The sequence below is a fragment of the Populus nigra genome, chromosome 10 (genome assembly GCF_951802175.1).
Source record: "Populus nigra chromosome 10, ddPopNigr1.1, whole genome shotgun sequence".
Taxonomy (NCBI): Eukaryota; Viridiplantae; Streptophyta; class Magnoliopsida; order Malpighiales; family Salicaceae; genus Populus; species Populus nigra.
The window spans coordinates 7,606,906-7,627,937 of NC_084861.1; the positions used below are offsets into that span (position 1 = coordinate 7,606,906).

A 21,032-nucleotide genomic window follows, 5' to 3' on the forward strand; every position below is an offset into this window, starting at 1 on the left:
CTGAGATCAGGTAAATATTTGGATTTCACCTCCACAGCAGCTGAGTGATTTGGAGCATCCAAATACGGCATGCGTCCTTGAGGACTCATGTGCTCATTAATTCTCTTTATTATTATTATTTCTTAGAAAAGAAATATTAATGTTGTTTAGCGGGTTGATCATGATAATAAAGAGTTTAAAATTTATATAACAAGTTTTGAGTTTGAGTCAGGAACATCCATCTCTTATAAGAGCTTCAAATAACTAGGATTTTATTCTCTAAGCTAAACCATAAAATACCCTTTCTAAAAAGTGAAGTTTCCTTGAATTTAAAAAAATAAAAAGGGTTGCTTTAGGTGTTGCGGTATGAAGTTTGAAATAAAATACATAATATAATCTGAAACTATTGCTAAAAAAAAACAAATAAAAAAGGTTTTATTTACCATCGAAAGGTAATAAGATATTTTTTAAAAACAATCATAAGCACATATTTAATTAATACCATCGAGGACATTAAAATAGAGAAGAATTAGATGGGAAAACCTCATTTAATTTGAAATTTCTTTCTAAATAAGAAAGCATTTTGAGTTAATTTCTCATCACGTCAAAGGAAGCATGGACAGTTTTTCTTCTTGTTTTTTCCATCCGAACCAGACGGAATTGTCGCTGCAGCCTCGCAGGAAATCAAATCAAGGTCCGGACCTTTGTTGATGCTGATGGAGTCAACCATCACGAGACGCCCATAATTATTAACCGTTTTAAAAATATTGGAAAGGGAAAGAACAAAGCCCTGACCGACCAGCGCTCCTCACAATCCCAATTCAAAAGACGCGACTTGTATATTAGCAGAGCAACCGGTCCTTTTCTTCTTTAGCTACCTGATGCTACTCGATGGTCCAATACACTTTGACAAGAATTGGAAGGGGGGAAAAATATAAAAAAAAAAAGGAAGAAATTTCGAATAAAAAATTTAAAATGAAATGAAAAGCTGCGTCGGCGAAGAAAGAAAGCCCCTCTCTTACGCAAATTCTCTCCTCAAAGCAACAACCACTCCCTCGCTCTCTCTCTCTCACTCGCACAAAAACATCGCCACAATTGCCAACAATCAATTCTCCATATACCCAGAGCCCTCACCACCTATCAAAGCAAACCCAGAGACATGTCTAGGACATTAACGATGGCACCTCTTATCTCCCTTCTAACAATCGCACTTCTCACAACCCCATCAATTTCCTCCGTAGACACTTTTGTCTACGGTGGCTGTTCACAAGTAAAATACACACCGGGTTCTCCTTACGAGTCCAACGTCAACTCGCTACTTACCTCCCTTGTTAACTCGGCCACGTTCACCATCTACAACAACTTCACCATCAAGTCCCCGACATCACAGGACACCCTTTACGGTCTCTTCCAGTGCCGGGGAGACCTCTCCAATGGTGACTGTGCCAGCTGTGTAGCTCGTGCAGTGAGTCAACTCGGCACTCTTTGCCTTGACTCGACCGGTGGCGCCTTGCAGCTTGATGGGTGTTTCGTAAAATACGATAACACGACGTTTCTTGGCGTGGAAGACAAGACGGAGGTGTTGAAGAAATGTGGGCCGTTGATTGCGTATGATTCTGATGAGCTGAACAGGCGTGATGCGGTGATGGATTACCTGGGGACTAGTGATGGGTCCTACAAGCCTTTCAGAATTGGTGGGTCCGGGGATATTTCTGCCGTGGCGCAGTGCGTACAAGATTTGAGTGCGAGCGAGTGTCAGGATTGTTTGTCTGAGGTGGTCGGACGGCTGAAAACTTACTGTGGGGCGGCTGCCTCGGGAGACATGTACTTGGCCAAGTGTTATGTTCGGTTCTCCAAAGCTGGGGCCCACTCCCACGGCGGAAATGGTAAGCTGTTGCGCCACCGGCCGGCTGGGTGGTGGTTTAAGGTTTTTTGTTTTTGGCTAAATGTTTCTTGGTTTAAATTAATGAGTAATTAGTGAAAATCCCCATCTTGAATGATCTTGAATTTTACCTAATTTAAACACCATGGCAAACCAAACCTGTGAGACTGGTGCTGTAGTTTTGCATGGTTATTTGGGTAAATTTCATATTGTTCAGGGTGTTTTTTCTTTTTTCTTTTTTCTTTTTTATTTTGTTTTGGTTTCCCCCTTCTGTGTGTGTGTGTTTGACAGTGGGAAGTTTGATATGTTTGTCACTTGTCTGGTTAATGATGTTTGGTGTACTAATTTATATGATGATGAGACTGCCTTCCTGGTGTGATCCGATTTCTTGACGCAAATTCAAGGTGAATGTGGAAGTGTCTATGAAGATTCTGGAGCAAAGTTTATTGAATTTTAGCATTTCTTTATTCCTAGAGTGGATAATTTCAAATTTTTTGATGGATACTTAATGCTTCAATGCTTTTTCACTGAATGATTTAGTAGTGGTTTTAATCATGGGTTTGACATCAATCCCGTATTTCTATTTTATATACTGTTAAAGATTTGATGGATTTGGAGGTCAAAACCCAAAAGGGAGAATCTCATAATCCTGATGTATATTTGCTTTGTTAAAGTTGTTGCACACATGTTCATAAAGAAAAAGCCCTCTAAAGTTCTCAGTTACCACACCATGATATAATCAAGGCCCCACTTCTAAATTAATGCCCAACTAGTATTCAAGAAAGAATCCAATGCAAATGAAGTTGTTATGGCCTTAGTTCACAGTATTTCTTCCCAGGTGTTTGAGATTTTATAAAGGGGGAGCAAGGCATATTATTACTCAAATAATGTTGAGATTATTACTGCTACAATTTCCAAAATGAATTGGACATGTTGTTCTTGAAAAGACTAGCATAATGAATCTTGTTTGACAGCTAAGTTGAAGTAATCAATAAATCCTCTCCCCTAATTATGCAGAATGTAGCAAAAAATCATTCACATATAATTAGGTTCTCTTTATTGAGATGATCATCTAGCAACTTATAATTTGTAATTGATAGCGAGACACAGCGATTACCTAGGATTGCTAACTATCCTGTCATTGTGCAAGGATAGTGAGATGGTATCTAATTGTTTGATTTTTACCTTCTGCAGTAGATCACGACGAAAATGATGAGGTCGAGAAGACACTTGCAATTTTAGTAGGACTTATTGCTGGGGTTGCATTGCTCATTGTATTCCTTGCTTTCTTAAGAAAAGCTTGTGGAAAAGAAAAATGTAAGTCACTTGTTTATCTTTCTTTGCATCTTTATAGTTCTCTTTACTGTGTTCCTTGAACGTTGTCAAAACTTTTCAAATTTTTTAGGTTTAGAAATTGCCAATACTCGTATTATATACGTGCCATCTTTCAATACGCAGGTGGTAAATAATTGAATCCAAGAAAATATGATGATTCAGGAAATGGCATTTCTCCCTTAATCCGTCTGGTAACTTGCTTTGCATTATGTGCGGCCCAATTGCCTCCCTTTTGTTTTTGTGGTCTTGATTTCTCTCTCTCCTCTTTTTAAAGTTTCTTTCAAATTTCTCCTAAAGAAGGCTTGGAAGGGTAGATAGGAAGATGTCCATGGAAACAGGTACCTTGAAACAAGTGAAAAGAAAGATTGCAATAAGTTGAAAAAGCCCAAGGATTCCACACTCTCCTTACACCCACTTTAGTCTTACAACGTTACTTTAATGTTAGTTCTGTCTCTAATTGTTTTGTATAAATTGAGACACTTTTGTGAAAGTGCTCTTTGAAATGCTGTAGTCAGTGCCTTTGTTGGGTGATATTAGAGCTTTATAGTTTGTTTTCATCCAGATGTTGTATTCACAAGACTCGTTAAATTTTGTGTCCATTCAATGTTCACTTTCCTTTATCTGCAACAATCCTACTTGTTTTGCTGTTAAAATCCTCTTTATTTCCTGTCATGTGTACTAAGCAAACTGTTTCCTTCTTTTCTTTTCTTTTATCACAAGCAAACTGATTGGGGTACAATAGACTATGTGGGACTTATACCAAGATAGAGTTTAACAGATGATCACTATACTTGAATATTTATACTTTCAGATAAACTAATGCCTTTTTTTTTCTTGTTTGTCTATGGAATGGTTGATTTTGGTATTTCGAACTGTTGTTTTGAATGTCATCAAGCCATGCTTTTTTTTCCCCTGGCAATTGAAAGCTTAGCAGTTGCAGTTAAGTTGGGGGATTTGATGAAAGTGCCTGCCTAATGATGCAATGCAACTTAAGCTTGTCTAGATCCGAAGATTACTGTTCATGAAATTTTAGCACTTTCTTATGATATCATCATCATAATGATTAGGACAATATTCTTAGAATTTTCCTATAACTTATCAAACTAATTGAGGCCTAATCAGTGAATTAAATGGGATAATTGGTTTGTTAAAGGATCAATAATGAGGATCATGCATGATACTAGTGGGTGATGAGATTCATGAATAGGGTAGAGTCTTGTCTCTCTCTCTCCTCCATTATCAAATTAAGATTCTCTCTCTCTGCATGATACTTGTTTAAATTTGGAGTTTTTGTAAGGCGGCGCTGTTCCCAATCTAGTCCTTGACACCATTACTTTAGTTTTCTTTAACACGCTTGGATACAAATTAAGACTCTCTCTCTCTCTCACTCTCCATACCCCTATATGATTGAGTGGATTATACCATATATAATGAATCGCAATCCCTGTCACTAGTTTTTTTGAAACCCTTGTTTCCTGAACTTTTTCCCTTCTCCTCTTACGAGAAAAACACGGAAACGAAGGCCTGGATGCCTCGATGACCTTTAGCATATCATAAAGCTCGAAAAATAAACTTGTGAATTTCCTTGCATTAGGATTCATTTTCAGCTATCCTAAAAAGGGATTCCCATTTTCAGCCTCAGCTCAACACGCAAATATGTCATTCTTGTGACAGCTTGTGTTCTATCATTTGCTCACAAGTTTTCTGTCCTTCACATAATACAATTTTCAATTATTTTTTTTGAGGAAAGAAAGAAAAGAACAAAATCTCATCATAGTTTAATTAGCGCCACTCCGTGAAGGTCCCAGCATTTGGCCCCCCGAAACTTTCTTCATCAAACAAAGATGAGAATTTGCTCTCTTAGAAGCCACTTGTTCCGCAATGGAAATGGTGTTATTAAATCCTTCGTAATTTCTCCGGTTAGAAGGAGGATCTTGTTTTCTTGGGAAGCTTATCGTGTTTTGCTACCAGGAATGATCTGCTTGCTGTTTATCAAATTCAAAACGCTAGGGCACGTACGGTATGCTCCAGATCTCCAAATTAATGTTTTTTTAAACTAGGATGGTAATCAAATGTTCCACACCAAACCCCAAAATCTGCAAGCCATCCACGGCTAATTACCGTAACCAATTTTTCAGACTTTTATGGTCAACATGCGCAGCCTATAAATATAATTTGGGTTTATATACACTAATAATTGCTTCATGTGCAAAAGAGTGACAATGACTGGGAACCCTATTGTTCGCTTTCATTAGGTGATTGATTTGTATTATCTGTTCCGACAACATTCTTTAAAATCGAATAATGTTATTATTATAAAAATAGATATTACAAGTTTAGTTGGATTGTCATTTTTAAAACCTGACCAATCAGATTTAACCTGTATATTATATACTTATTTTGTTTTTAAATTTAATGATACATATTTATTTTTATTTTATTTAAAAATATCTTAGCTCCAAGACTTTTATTAATGGGTTTCTTATTAGATTTCTTTAATATAATTAAAAAACTTGTCTATTTATTAAAATAAAATAGTAATAAGAATTTAATGACCACATAATGTATGAAACTAGACTTAATATTAAGGTGATCACATAATGTATGAAGCTAGACTTAATATTAAGGTGCTATAATATTTACTGTCCATGTTATATGTTTATATCTGTCTCTAAATATTATCTATAAAAAATAACAATAGAAATATCTAACTCATGAATATTTATAATATTTACACAAATTTTAGGTTAATTTGATTTATTCAACCTGGGTATTTAGAAATATAGTTGCGATTGTTTTTTAAAATATTTTTTATTCGAAAATGTATCAGAATATTTTTTTTAGTTTTTAAAAATTATTTTTAATAATACCTCATCATTTAAAATATAAAAATATTAATTTAAAAAAATAAAATAAAATAAAAATTTAATTTTTTTAATTAATATTTTGAAATACAAAAACGTTGTATCATAAATATAATGAAGAATCATTCAACGTTTAATACCGACTTGTAAAGTATTAAACGTTGAATCATATATAATTAATGATGAACTCAAAACTGTACGTATCCAATTACATCCATCCATGAACTCCCTGGCTTTCACGGGGCTTTATTAAACGAGGTTTAATCATGAAACAAAGAAAGGACAAGTTGCCAAGTTGGTGGTGGAGAGCAATGAGTGTGTGTCAAATTCGCAACAAGAACGACCTTGTATTTTTATCCAAGTGGCGGGGATAAAAAGGAACTGGGAAGCTTCCATGAAAGGTCTGAGGAGTGGCAAGTAAGGCACACGTACGGTTCCAAATTAATAATCAAGATCGTTAAAGGGATGGGAGAGAGGAGGGAGTACTGTTGCAAGGAAAGTCTTGGCATGCAAGAATGTGGTTGAACGAGCAAAAACAATTAATGGATAGATTGGGAGTTTGCAAGGGATCAGAGAGGGACTGATAGTGATTTTATATTGTCTGTAGTTTATGAACTCCATAGATTCCATGATGAATGATGCAGCTTAACTAATTGCAGAGAAGATAGTCGACTTGAAAAAAAAAAGGGCAGTTGTATAAATAGATGCTTTGAAGCAGCTCATCCTTTTCTTTTTAACAAAAACACGTTATAACTACGTTTATTTATGGTGGCCACAGAAATATATTTCTCCTGTTAAGTTATTTGTTCTGGAAAAAAAAAAACACAGAAATGAAACATATTTAACGAATCATCATCAGTTCGTAAAAGTAAAGCAAAATACGGGGCCCATGCAGGTACAATTCGAACATGAGTGTTTATGGGTCATTGCAATCCCAGACATCTTAATATCTGTAATATGCCGTTAAGATATCGTTTTTTAAAATATTTTTTATTTAAAAATATATTAAAATAATTAATTTTTTAATTTTATTTTTAATAATAACATATCAAAATAATTTTAAAATATAAAAAAATTATTTTAAAAAAAACACGACATAAAAACAAATATAACATAAATCAAAGTTTAAAATATTAGTTAAGGTTAGCTTAATTTTGTTTTATTTTAATATATTTTAGATTAAAAAACATTTTAAATTGCAACCATTGTCATACTTCCAAAAACCCCCTAAATATATTTTACTTCTTCTCAATTGTTGGATGGTCTTGTAATGCTATATATGCAGTGAAATTAAGCTGGGAATTGCACTCGTACAATGTTTTATTACATTACTTGCACTGCAAAGGAAATTATAATACTTTTGGAGGATTTGTGGTTGATAAATGAGTTTAATTTGTTTCCAATATTATATTTATAAGTTTGAATTCTATAAAGAGATTACAAAGCAATAATTTCTTATAAATACATGTCTAATCACAAATTGTTTTCATAAATTCTAATTTCAAGAAAGCTGCAATGGATGATAGCACTTCGTGTAAAAAAGAAGCATTAAAAATCAAGTAATAGACAAGTGCTCATGGCCTGCCTGCAGCCTCAATGGGGCGTGTCAAATAAGCTATATTCGAGCCCAGCTCCCTATGAATTACGGGTCAACAATTCTTTTTTTATAAAGTATTTCTCAATAAAAAAATATATTAAAATAATTTTTTAATTTTTTTTTAATATTAATATACCAAAATCATTAAAAAAAATACTTAAAAACATAAATTTAATATTTTTTAAAATAAAAAACAATTTAAAAAGAAAAAACAGTGACAACCTAGAACTGTTATTGCCGCTCCATTCAAAAAAATAATAATAATAACGGCATAGGCTCAATTGTCGTCAGGTAAAAAGAGCTACGGATGCATGTTTATCACTTCCAGCCAAAACCCAGTTACTGAAATTTGTTGTGTTTGAAAATTGTTTAGAAGAACCAGTTCACCTCCCTGGTCACCGCTACCCAATTTACCTTTTCCGATTATCTAAACACCTAATCCTCCCCTTTCTTTTCCGGCCGATAACCCTCCCCATGACCAAATCTGAAATAAAAAATGATTCTGTCAAGTTTCCAAAACGAACTCCGTTAGAAAATTGAAAATCCTGCTACAGATATATAGCAGTCATCACCCTCATCAGCAGGAGCAATCTCATCAAGAAGTGAATACTTTATATGATTTGTTATATCGATATCTGTCATGTTGCTATATATGGTTTATGGATCCTAGAAATATTTAAATAATTTCATATATTCGCCACTGATCTATTTTATATTACACACCCTGTAATACTGATGTTGTTCCATGCAGACCAACATGAATGGATACCCGACATCCCCTTGCTGGTTCTTTTTCTCGGTTTCTAATTAAAATAAGATAATGCTTTATAATCCTATTTGTTTATGATTTTAAATATATAAACAATAGAAGGGCCATCGGCATATCGGAGGAATTGTTTCTCTTGAATTCGACAAGAATCGTTCTGCTAAGCAGTAAGCACAAAGAAATGCTGTGGCAGTGGAGTTCTTGAGCATATATATGTCCTCGCAAATGATTGTAAAGCTAGCACACTGACCGATCGAGTGTATATTTTTTCATTAATGAGCATTTCATTGGAAAAAGATACTCTAAATTAATAATACAGGCTACGATTATCTGTTGAGCTGGTTAATCAATCATGATTAGTACTGCATTTTTATTCACATCCATCCGTGGTCACTAAATGCAACACGTTTTTATACCATCCACATTAAATATATATTTCATACATTTAATATGTAGTTTTGCACTTCAATATATTAATTTGATTAATTGAATTATTTCCTGTGGCCCAAGATTTTCATGTTACATTCATTTTTCGCTATCAATTATTAATGATCATGTAATTTCAAAGCAAATCAAATTGACCGATCTCTACATATTCTCAATCAGAAGGACTTCTCTTGATATGGTTGACCGAGACCGAAGTACCTTTACCACGAAGTTCAAAATCTTTTATTATATACTTTCAAGACACTCAAAATTGACCGAAGACTTTGAAACTAATAAATATTACATCGATATTTTAGATATTTAATTGATATTCGAAAATATCATCGGAAATAGGGTTGAAATTATATTTTTAAAATTTATTTATTATATATTTTAAGATAACTTTAATGTGCGAAAGTTCAAAAAAATTATTTTATTATATTTTCAAACAAAAAATATTTTTAATCATAAACATTATAACACTCTTAAACTGTATTGTGGCCGGAGACGAGGAAAATTTGCTGGGTTGTGGTAAAGGAAGAGGAGGGACAAAGAAAAGTAAAAGAGAACGAAGGTCACATTCAATAATTAATGTAACTTTATGAAGGGTTTGTTTTTTTCCAGCTTCATAAAGGAAGGTCTTTTCCATGCTTCTCGAATTAGCCTAGTTTTCGTGTTGCATCGATCATGTAATGTCCGGTCCATATAGCTGGCCGAACTCGTTGTGGTTTGTGATTTTTTCCGATCACATCAACTTTTATACTACCAAATACGGATAGCTTTCTTGAACAACTACAAGCGAGTTGAATGTTGAATGACAAAATCCAGCAAAATAGGATCTTGCTTGAAAATATTTTCAATTGGAAGGACAATGCGCATAGTATAATGTCTACCATATATATGGTTCTATAAATAAATTTTTGGATTGGAAGAAGAGTATCACATGGATTCTAGCAATCTTAATTTGAACTAAGATGGGGGGAAGGGGATTCATATGGCTGGCTCGTAGAAATTAATGGAATGAAAAAATGGTCTTTTTTTTTAAAAAAGTTTTCTAATTAAGCTAGCAATTCCGGGATTGCAAAGCGGTTCTTTATTTCATGGCGAGAGAAAATCATTGTCATATCTTAGTATAAACCTCTACATGAAATTAATAGCTAGCTGGGATGGGAAAATCACTTCATATATATCCAGCTTTAATGAACTGGTTCACGTCCCAAACATGCAAAAATGCTTGCTTGATGGGAAATTAAGGGAGAGAGGGAGACAGACAGCATATATATAAGCTAGCCTGGCCTCTAGCAAGAGTTAACAGCCAGGCACGATGTGAAGTGGCATCAATCTTAATTTGCACGAGGTAAACTGATTTTTGCAAGCCATCCAACTTTACAAACCCCAATCAACTAGTTCAAAACAACATGTTCGGAAGGTAATAATATTGTTCTGATTACTTCTTCTTCTTTTTTTGTATTAATGTTGGTGTTCGGGTCAGCTTGCACGTATCATAATTAATTTCACAGGTTTTAAAGTTAATAATCATATAAATTTTCAGTAATTTTTAAGTTTATAAAATTTAAATTGATGATTTTTAAATAACAAACTTAGAACATGATATTAAAACATACCCCTAAAAATTGTTTTGATTACTTCTTGAACCAACCAACCGAAGGTTTCTTATGCTTTAAGTAAATTAGTTAATCATCATGATCAATAACCAGCGGGAATGTAATTAATGCGTACTCAACAGCAACGTGTGAAATCATGATTTGACTAGTTAACTGACGAGTCAGGGGTTACAAAATGTACACGTACTGATGCAAATGAAAAAGGACCAAAACCAAGACAACAGGAACAAGATGAAGGGGAAGAAAAACCAAGACAACAGGAACAAGATGAAGGGGAAGAAACAGAATGAATCTGACAACGAATTAGCTAACAAGGAACAAGATGTTGCAGCAATGCATGTCAGAGCATGCTGACAAGGAGGGCAGTTAATTATTAATAGATGATGATAATCGTTAAGTGGTAATTATAGATCATAATAATTGTTATTGTTTTTATCCAATTAATTAGTTATCTTTAGCGCTAGAATTGTTCGAGTAATTAATAACTGCCAGTCGTATAGAAACCTGTAAAAGGAAGGCAGAATGCAAGTGTGTTTTGATTCAATAAAGTTTTATCGTGTGATTCCCAGTTAAGGAGTGATTCCTTGAGTGGTGTGAGGCTACTTATCTCTCTACTTGGAATAATAACAATCAGAAAACTCATTGTTCTTCATGTTTTAATTCCGTCCCCTGCAAGTTACAGAATATATACTAACCTGTACCAGAATATACATTTTTATCATTACTAACAAACTAGTAAATATCACTGCAAGTTTGCCATGTTTCACAGGTTCGTGCAGGAGCATATCACACGGAAAATCTAGGTTTGATTCTCTAGATCTTGAAGCACATGTAGCTTTGAGCTAGCGATCCCAGAAAGAAACTACAGGCAGCTATCCCGTGGGACACCACAATAATTCGACATCAAGCGTGTGATGGGCTCAAAGTCGTTTTCTACTTCGGAAAGGCCGAAGGGCTCAGAGCCCAGATAAGTGACGTTGCAACTTTTGGAGAAGGGCATTTATTTGATTAGGGCAAGCCACTGAAAGAGATGCTTGATCGAACTTGGTAATTCAAGCAATGGAAAGTGAAGAATCGAATACAAAAATAATCTATAGCTTGCAAGAACTTTCCAAATAATCTTTATGCGCCACGTAAGCTATTTTTAGATCATGATATCTATTTATTTCTCTAATGTCCTTGAACTCGCAAATTAAACCAGCCATTGGTGTATATTATAATGGTTTAAGAGTTAAATGTACTAAATCATTGGGTTACATTTTTTTTAATGAATATAATTCAACTTAAACTATATAAAACCTCTTGAATTGAAGCCTGTTTTGATTGACGCCCTTCTATTTTTTTTTCCCAACTTCAACACTCATGGTATTAGGTGTTTTGATCAACATTCTTTCATTATAATCCATTCAATTAATTAATTAGCCGTTAAATGTCACATACAAATCACGTTTTTTTCCTTTAAAAAGTACCGAAAAGTCATTAAAATACAGAAGGTTGATTTTTTATGATAATTCTTATCATATTATAATTTATGTTTTATTATAATATTTATGGAATTTATTTTTTTATCCAACTTCTTATAATATTTTGATATATTATATAGAAACATATTATTTGACAGAAAAATAAAAGAAATGTAATGGAAGAAGTGTCAATCAAAATACAGTATATAAACTATCCGTGGTTCAAAGAATGTTTTTATGGATTAGCTAAAACAATTCATTTATCAAAGAATTCTAAAAGATTTTTATTGGTCAGAGCAAACAAAATGCAGATGTTTATTTATGGTATTGGATTTTGGAGTTGGATTCTAGGTTGAATTTTTATCTTACCTTCTTTATTTAAGGAATCATTTCCAAGGTTGAATTTATTTGACAGCTATAAGTTCTTATTTAAAAAAATATAGAAAAAAAAATATAGAAAATATATATATATATATATATATATATATATATGAATGAATGACAGGGAATTATAGCTGGCGCATGTGTGATCATGGCCCAGCACAGGTCGCGCTTTCCATTTTCCTTAGGCAGATCATCCTTAGCTGACGTGACTTTATTAGTTAATTGCCAAATATATCTAGCTGGCCTAGTTACAACATAAGGGTCACAACAAAAACAAAAGGGCAGAGGAGAGGAGAGGAGATAATTCCTCAACTATCAGTCAAAGTCTAATAAATGTCTGAACAAATTATTTGATGTGATTGGTCTGTGATCATATCTTCTCGCTAACTATAATTACATTTAATAAAAAACCACTTACCCCCGTGTCTTCGCACCAACTAAATTTGATTTTGTTAGTGAGAATCTCTGTCTTAACCATTAAAAATTATTTGATGGATCGCTAGGCTTTTTGTGTGTTCGAGAAAGTTCCTTCCTTCCTTTCAATGCCTGAATTTTCACCTTTATTTTTAGTTTAAATAAAGACAGGTTCATCTGCATCGATACCAGAGAGTTTTATTTGCTAGGACAGGACATGCCTTGAATGGTGTTCGATTTTTAGTGACAAGGAAGGAACCGAGAATATCCCTCGAGTTTTCTTGGCATTAAAATTGAGCGAGAATGTTCGGTACAGGATTTAAAATTAGTTGCTTTATACGAGACGCGTGTACCGAGCAGTATGTTTAATTATTACATATACAATTCGCATGTGCTATTATTATAAAGTTTCCTGATGGAATCATGGAAGTATGTTGTTCTGATTCTCAACTGTAATCATGAATTCTAGTTTCGATTCCTCGCGACACGTCGTCGTGGGATGAAGAAAAAATCTTTTAACTTTTTTGTTTTTTGACGCTAGGAGGATTTTTTCTTCAAGTTTGATGTTTTTATATTAGTTTTATTTAGGGATGGATTTTATGATTTGCTTCGGCAGGTTTGGTATGGCGTCCTCACAATATCAAGTCATCAAAAAAATAAAAATAAAAAACTTTAAATGGTAAAAAAATAACTATGATTTTGTTAAATCAAACATCAACCAAGTATTGAATTTATTTATTGATATTATGAGGACCCTACATCAAGCCAATAAAAAAAACCATCAAAATCTATTTAATCTTAAATCAACCGGATATAAAAAGGAAAAAAAAAACTCAATTTGATTCATCGTTGATATTAAACCGTATTTAACCTCAAATATTTTAAGGTTTTTAATAATGATGTCGCGCATAAAGGGGAGAGGAAAAAAACAGTGGGCTTACAATATCATACTCCACAAGTGCGTTTCTACTGTGAATACTCAACCTTCCGTGCTATTATAAAATTATTGATATATTTTCTCAAAAGAGCTTCTTCTTTTTTCTTTTTTCTTTTTTTTAAAAAACAAAAGAGCTTCTTCTTTTTTCTTTTTTCTTTTTTCTTTTTTTTTAAAAAAAAAGAGCTTCTTCTTCTTTCTGGAGGATAGTGCACTACACCTATACTGATTCGGAGCACAGGCCAGAAAAAAAAAAAGGAATAAATATACGGCAAGATTTTATTAAGTTCAACAGGCTAATTAGCTCATGGTCTAGTTCAATAGAGTAATTATTAGTGCTCCAGCACATGGTTTTGGCTTCACACGTTATTACCTGGTGCTTCCCTCTCTCTATACACGGAAGTGTTGTGAATTGGATCTTCACAAAGGAGCTTCAAATTTTGGATTTCAATTGTTAAGTAATATTTATCTAGTTTTATTTATTAAAGATAAAATAGTATTTTTAGTTTAACTTATATATAATTTCTTTGTATTTAAATTAACTTAAGCACTCATAATAAACATATCATTGAGAATTCTAACCTCATTTTATGTTTGATCTGAATTACTCTAATATGGTATCAGAGCCTAGTTGATCAAACCCTTGGTTTGTTAATTTTATGGAACTCGCTGCCCTTGTAGAAATCATGTTCACCAATGTTAGAGCCACTGCTCGTATCAAAATCGTTATCATCATCCACTTCATTCCCTGTAGGATGTTCCAGCACGCTCAATGCATTCCTTTGAAGCTTAACATCATATTCATTTTTCAAAACATCAGACATGGGTTGTTTGACCTATTAAAAGATGGAGGATGAAGATCAAGTTTTGTGCTTGCGGCTGAAGAATTAATATCTGAAACTTTATTTTAGATTCTTCAGCTTCTGCAATTTGGTATTTCTGTTCTGCCTCTGCAATTGTTTTGGTATTTCGTCTTCTTTTCAGTTTTTGCAATTTGGTATCAGCTTCTGCAATTTGGTATTTTTGTTTTGTCTCTACAATTGTTTTGGTATTTCGTCTTCTCTTCAGTTTTTGCAATTTGGTATCAGCTTCTGCAATTTGGTATTTTTGTTCTGTCTCTGCAATTGTTTTGGTATTTCGTCTTCTCTTCAGTTTCTGTAATTTGGTATTTGAGTTAAGTTTCTGCAAAAAAAAAATAAAAAAAATTGGAGTGATATTTTGTCTTCCGCTTTTGCAAAATCTAGTATTTGGACTGTCTTTCAGCTTCTGCAATTTGGTATTCCTGTCTGTCTCTGCAATTATTTTGGTATTTCCTCTTCTCTTCAGCTTCTGCAATTTGGTATTTCTGTTATGTCTCTGCATATGTTTTGATATTTCATCTTCTCTTCAGTTTCTGCAATTTGGTATTTAAATTAAGTTTCTGCAAGAAAAATAAAAAAAATTGGAGTGATATTTTGTCTTTCGCCTCTGCAAAATCTGGTATTTCGACTTTCCTCCAGCTTCTGTCATGGCATCTACTATCAAAGAGATTGTTTGATTACGTTGATTACTTGCTGATATGAGAGTTTTCTTTTCTCATCCCACTCCTATGAATTGTGACAACCAGAGTTCTATTCAGATTGCTCACAACTCGGTTTTTATGAGCTAACTAAACACATTGAGATCGGTTGTCATCTTACTCGTCATCATCTCAAGCATGACACCATTACTTTGTCTTTTGCTCATTCTTTCTTGCAAATTACAGATTTCTTTACCAAGACGCATTCCATATCTCATTTTTTTTTCTAGTTGGCAAACTCTCGATGCTTGTAGATGCCGCATCGTGAGTTTGAGGGGAGATGTTAAGTAATATTTATCTAGTTTTATTTATTAAGGGTAGAATAATATTTTCAGTTTAACCTATATATAATTCCTTTGTATTTAGGTTAACTTAAGCACTCATAATAAACATATCATTGAGAATTCTAGCCTCCTTTTATGTTTGATCTGAATTACTCTAACAGCACTAACGTATGTGTGGAGCCAAAACAAAAAAGTTTATGGATCTGTGCACGTTGCTTGAGAGAAGAGAATTCGTAAATATCATTTCTGGGTATTTCTGGTTATTCTCCCGATCCCATTCGAGAATTAACGCAGGGACAAAAGAAAATTTACATATTTTTATGCCTTGTTCAATCTTTCTCCCCATCCCTTCGCTTTTATTATTATTATTATTATTATTATTATTAATGCGGATATTTGAATCAGTTTACGCGTTTCTTGTTTTTTTTATATGTGCAAGAAAAGGTTTTACAAACCTCTCTCCATACAAAGTGGCGGGATGAAACGTTGATCAATAAAGCTATAAACCCATCAATTTTATTTTTCATGTTTTGGATTAAGTTAAAGTTTAGTCTTGGTATTTTTTAAATCCATCAAAATAGCTTGAAATTCAAGTTCTTTGACCTTAAAACTATTACCGCGGGCTACTATCAACTCTATAATCAATATAAAGATTTATATCATCTTCTAACTACCATCCTCCTTGTTGTGTTAATAGTGTCGTTGTAATCGAAGTATCTCTATTGTCTTACTATTTATCACTTGATAATATTTTAAGATACAATATATTGTTTAAGAAACAAATTATTTAGTATTTGGATGATAATTAATTAAAATATTTATATAATTAGTTATTTTCTCCTTGCGTGAGAAAATACTAAATTAAAAATAAATAAAATATATTTGTTATTTATATTTCATGAAATAAAAATTATTTTTATTTGACAAAAAACTCAAATATAAAATAAAAATTACTCAAGGCTACACTTATCAGATACATATAAAAAGTAATAATAAAATATTTCTTAAATATATTAAAAATTTTCATTTATATATATATTTTAAATACATATTCATCTTAAGTTGTCTATCCCCCAAGCCTACTATTCTATTACTCCAGGGATCTTTGTTAAACACAGGCCGTACTAAGTGCATCATTATTTTAATAGATTTATATTTCCGTGTCCCATGATCACCTAGTTGTTTTAAAGTTGCGTAGGAAGAGTGATGATTGCAAAAGTAAAGAAAACGTGTTAAAAAAAACATATTGTAACATTAACCTGCAATCAAGTGAAATTACTGTATTTTGACAAATCCACAGTTTTATTTTATTTTATTTTTTTTACAACGGAAAATCATAATTTACATAAGAGAGACCGATGGAAATTTTTATCTTGTCCTTAAAATGCCAGTTGTTCACAGAGATATTCCGATAACAAAATGGATTTTTTTTTTATTATTAATATAAATATTCGGGTCAATTTGTATATCTCAACTAATCTCATAAATGTTAAAATTAATGATTATATAAATTTTTAGTATTCATTGTATTAGCAAAATGAATCTTTATAACATGTTAAACATGTTGTTGCTGTATTAAAGTTGGTGATAAAAGTCATTAATTATAGTTCAATTGGGATTAAAATGATCTTTAATCTCTTCATACCTCTTTGTCGTGACATTAAAAAAAAAAAAACAGAGAAACTATTGATGGAAAAAAAAGTGCGCTAGAGTTTGAAAAAATATGTTAGAGATACAAGTTCAAACCTTTTATCATCGAAATATAATACGACGACTAAATATGTAAAAATTACTAATTTTTAAAAAATTTTAAAGGGGTAATATATGTTAATATTAACATCAATTTTAGTTTTCAAATTCGAGAAGAGAAAAATAAGGTGTGCATGCTATGTTTACTTGGAAATCAGGTTTTAACCATAGTTTTAAGATCCAGCCCGATCTAAGACTAGTGTTCCAGGTTTTAACTGGGTCACCGAGTCAATCGAGTTATTTTTTTTAAATCAAAACGACGTTGTTTTAGTAAAAAAAATATAAAAGTTAACAAATCTTGCCGGGTCAGCCAGGTCACACCGGATTTTTCCTTCCTTTATTTTTTTCTAACCCCGCCCGGTTCCAGCCCCGAATTTCAAAACTATGGTTTTAACAATTCTTATTATATACAATTATGTGTATTGTTTTTAAGTTAAGTACTATTATTTATGTATATTTAACTTTTGTTCCATACAAAAAATCTTATTGACATGTAACTTTCTGATAATTATAATTAGTAAAATAACGAGTTTTGTTTCACTTGATAGTGAATCATTATCATGTAATGATGTATTTTAATATATCTATAGCGTAAAAATTCGTCTTCTTTATCCTAATTTAACTAGTTTTGATTGTTGTGAATGATCAATTACCACTTTGAAAAAATAAATATCTTCTTCCTTCAAGGAATAACTAGTTTTACTGCTTTGCACTTTATTGCGGGCCTGATTAAAATTTTTTGAACGTGTAAAAAAATATCTAGATCAGGTAGATTATATTCTTTTAAAATATTTTTTATTTGAAAAAATATTAAATTATGATTTTTTATTTTTTATATTAGTAAATCAAAATTATTAAAAAACACTTAAAAAAACATTAATTTAAAGATTTTTTAGGTATAAAATAATTTAAGAAACAAAAATTTTCATAATATCAACAATATCAAACGAACACTTAGGTGTTACATAGATACCATATTTGTACAAGACTAATAAATGTTCTAGAAATTGAAAAAACTATGCCATAAATCAAAACATGCATTGATTTGCAACATGTTTCTAAAAATAAATAAAAAAATTCACTGCATAGAGGCGTGCACAAAGACACGTGAGATTGGTGGCCAGAGAATCGCCACGTGACCTGAGAAACGGTAAATATTTGATATTTTCCTTTAACCTTGACACGTAACAATTGGCAGCGACAGAAAGAGACAGTACGTGGGTACTGTTGTGAGAGAAACTCAATAGAGTTTCGACACGTGTTGGATCTGTCCCTTCCCGATGACTACCAAACAATATAATGTCACAGACCGTTACTTTTACGAAATAACGGCACGGTACAATTTATTTCAATTGAGGCCAGAAATTTAAGTAGGCCAGAAACGTTTCTCACTTGTTTTCCATGGCAAGGGATATACAATGATTTATTATCAAATGAAGTAACGATACTGGTAATATTTTTACGGCTAGCATTTTTTTTTTAAAAAAAAATATTATGAAATAACACAGCTTAAAAAAATTAATAAAATAAAACAGCTTGTACATGTAACGATTTAAACACATGATATACACAAGTTATTGTTATTTAGAATAAAGACTTACAAAAATAATTATGAAATGCGATGCCCCATTAAGAGTGAGGAGAGAGGAAAACAATATAGAAATTACATTAAAACTCTGATAAAAAAACACTAGTATCATAAAAAAATATTGACAAAACGAATCAAATGATATTAAAAAAAATTATTAACAAAAATTTTAGTAGATACATCGTTTTAGACAAACGAGTCACCCAATTGTACTTGGATGACAAGTGTGGTCACTTAGATAATCGTTGATAATTTTTTTTTATATTATTGAATTTATTTAGTCAAGATCTGTTTAATGGTATCAGTGATATTATAATATAAATTTTGGTGTGTCTTTGGAGTTTTTTTTTTTCCTATGATGTCCCCCCTCTTCAAATATGAAACTATTTCATAATTATTTTAGATTTAACTATCATGAATAACAATAAATTATGCATACTATGTTTTTCAATTGCGACATGTAAAGATGATGTCATTTTATCATATATTTTTTAAAAACATGTTATTTTATAAATATTTTTAAAAATCATGCTAATTCTACATAAAAAAAAATAATCTATTTTTACCTGCTTTGCTTTTGCAGTGGTGTAGGCTTATAAATTTTTTTTTTTTTTTATTCATGTGGGGTGTTCGGGCCAGCTTGCGCGCACCACGACTAATCCCCACGGCCCACTGGACATCCTGCAAGCCCAGGGGTAGGTTAGGCACCGCGGGGGTGACAGGCGTGCACATAGAGGGTCGAACCCGGGACGGGGACGGAACAAGTCACACAATTGACCACAGCAACTAGATTGAGTGCAGGCTTATAAAATTCTGTATTGATAGGACAATGCTTTTTTATTCCTTAAATTTGATCCATATATACACCATCCGCACGGAAATAAATCTCCTTTTCTGGTTGATTGGTTCATCTTGTTGTCCGCTTAACTTTGCGCTTCTCTCCTTTATTCTTTTCCTTTCCTTCTCCATTCATTCGCTCACTTGACTGGACTGAAAGAGGACAATTTCTTCTAATGGCATCTCCCATGTCCTCGTTAATTCAATTTATTTATTTATTCTATGAGCTATTTTAAAATATCTAGACCAGCTTTTTCTCTAAATACCACGAATAATTAAAAGGTTTTGTTATTTATCACGTAATTGTATATCTCTACAAAGTAATGCCCTAAAATCTCATAATCATTCCAGGCTGGGTTAAAACCGACTAAATTTTAACTAGGTTACAGCTAGCGCTAGATAATTAGACAAAGGCTGGGTTAAATCGAAATTCTTCTTGAACGCGACAAAAAAATACGCAGTGTAAAAATATTATTTAATATTGTTATTAAATTAGACAAAGCAGAATAATATTAAAACATTTTTATTTAATTTTTTATTAAATTTCAATTTAAAATTAAACTGTGTCGAAAGTTTATCTGACATGATCCTATTGACCTGGTCTATCCAAAAACAATCCATCTAATTAGTAAAAATAGTTAAAAATAAAATTAATAAAAAAAACATTGACCTAACTTCTTAATCAGTCCGGGTTTAAAATTAAACCATACAAAAATTATCCTGACATGATTTAATTGACTTGACTAATTTAAAAATACCCCAACTGATATAATTAAATTGACTTAATTTGTTCAAATACAACCTAGATAATTGTTAAAAAAATATGTGAATTAGATTTAGAAAAAAAAGGGGCTAAATTAAAAGAAAAGAAAAACAACGAAATGGTAAAAAAAAAGATGGGGCTGGATTAAAAAAGAAAAAAAAAAGGAAAAAAGAGGAGCTTCACTGTATATGAATAACAGAAATATATGTGGATTTGAAGGAGGAAATAACTTGAGGGTGGTGATTTACCTGTAAATCTTTGTTTATGAAAGAGTGAGATTGTTAGAAGAGATAATAGTTTGCAACAGAGAAGAAACTTTTACCAGCTTGGAATAAGCGGGTTACTTTTTTTATTTATTTTTTACGGGTGTTTTTGACTCGTATGAAGAATATTTGGTGAGCTCGATGGATACTTAAAACATTTTACTGGTGTTTTTGATTGGTCGCGATATTTGGCGGGATACTTTTACCAGTATGGAATATTTTTTTTTATTTTTTATGAATGTTTTGTTTAATTAATATGAGTGTTTGAATCAGCTTGTATCTCGACTAATTCCATGAACCCTGGAGTTAACAACTATATAA

At 32.2% G+C, this 21,032-nt stretch overlaps 1 protein-coding gene across 3 annotated transcripts; it reads left to right on the forward strand.

Moving 5' to 3' along the window:
- The first annotated feature begins 906 nt into the window (after nt 1-906).
- LOC133705693 (plasmodesmata-located protein 6) lies at nt 907-3,826 on the forward strand. Of its 3 annotated transcripts, XR_009844326.1 has the most exons (4): nt 912-1,865; nt 3,056-3,178; nt 3,320-3,387; nt 3,471-3,826. XR_009844326.1 is itself a non-coding variant. In XM_062131041.1 (3 exons), exons 1-3 carry the CDS (start codon nt 1,139-1,141, stop codon nt 3,328-3,330), a joined length of 861 nt encoding a protein of 286 aa, XP_061987025.1. In that variant the 5' UTR covers nt 914-1,138; the 3' UTR covers nt 3,331-3,826. The 3 variants fall into 3 exon arrangements, 2 of the variants coding, with proteins under 2 accessions (XP_061987024.1, XP_061987025.1); XM_062131041.1 differs by having other exon boundaries at nt 914-1,865; nt 3,320-3,826; XM_062131040.1 differs by lacking the exon at nt 3,471-3,826 and having other exon boundaries at nt 907-1,865; nt 3,056-3,345.
- Nucleotides 3,827-21,032: the final 17,206 nt, after the last annotated feature.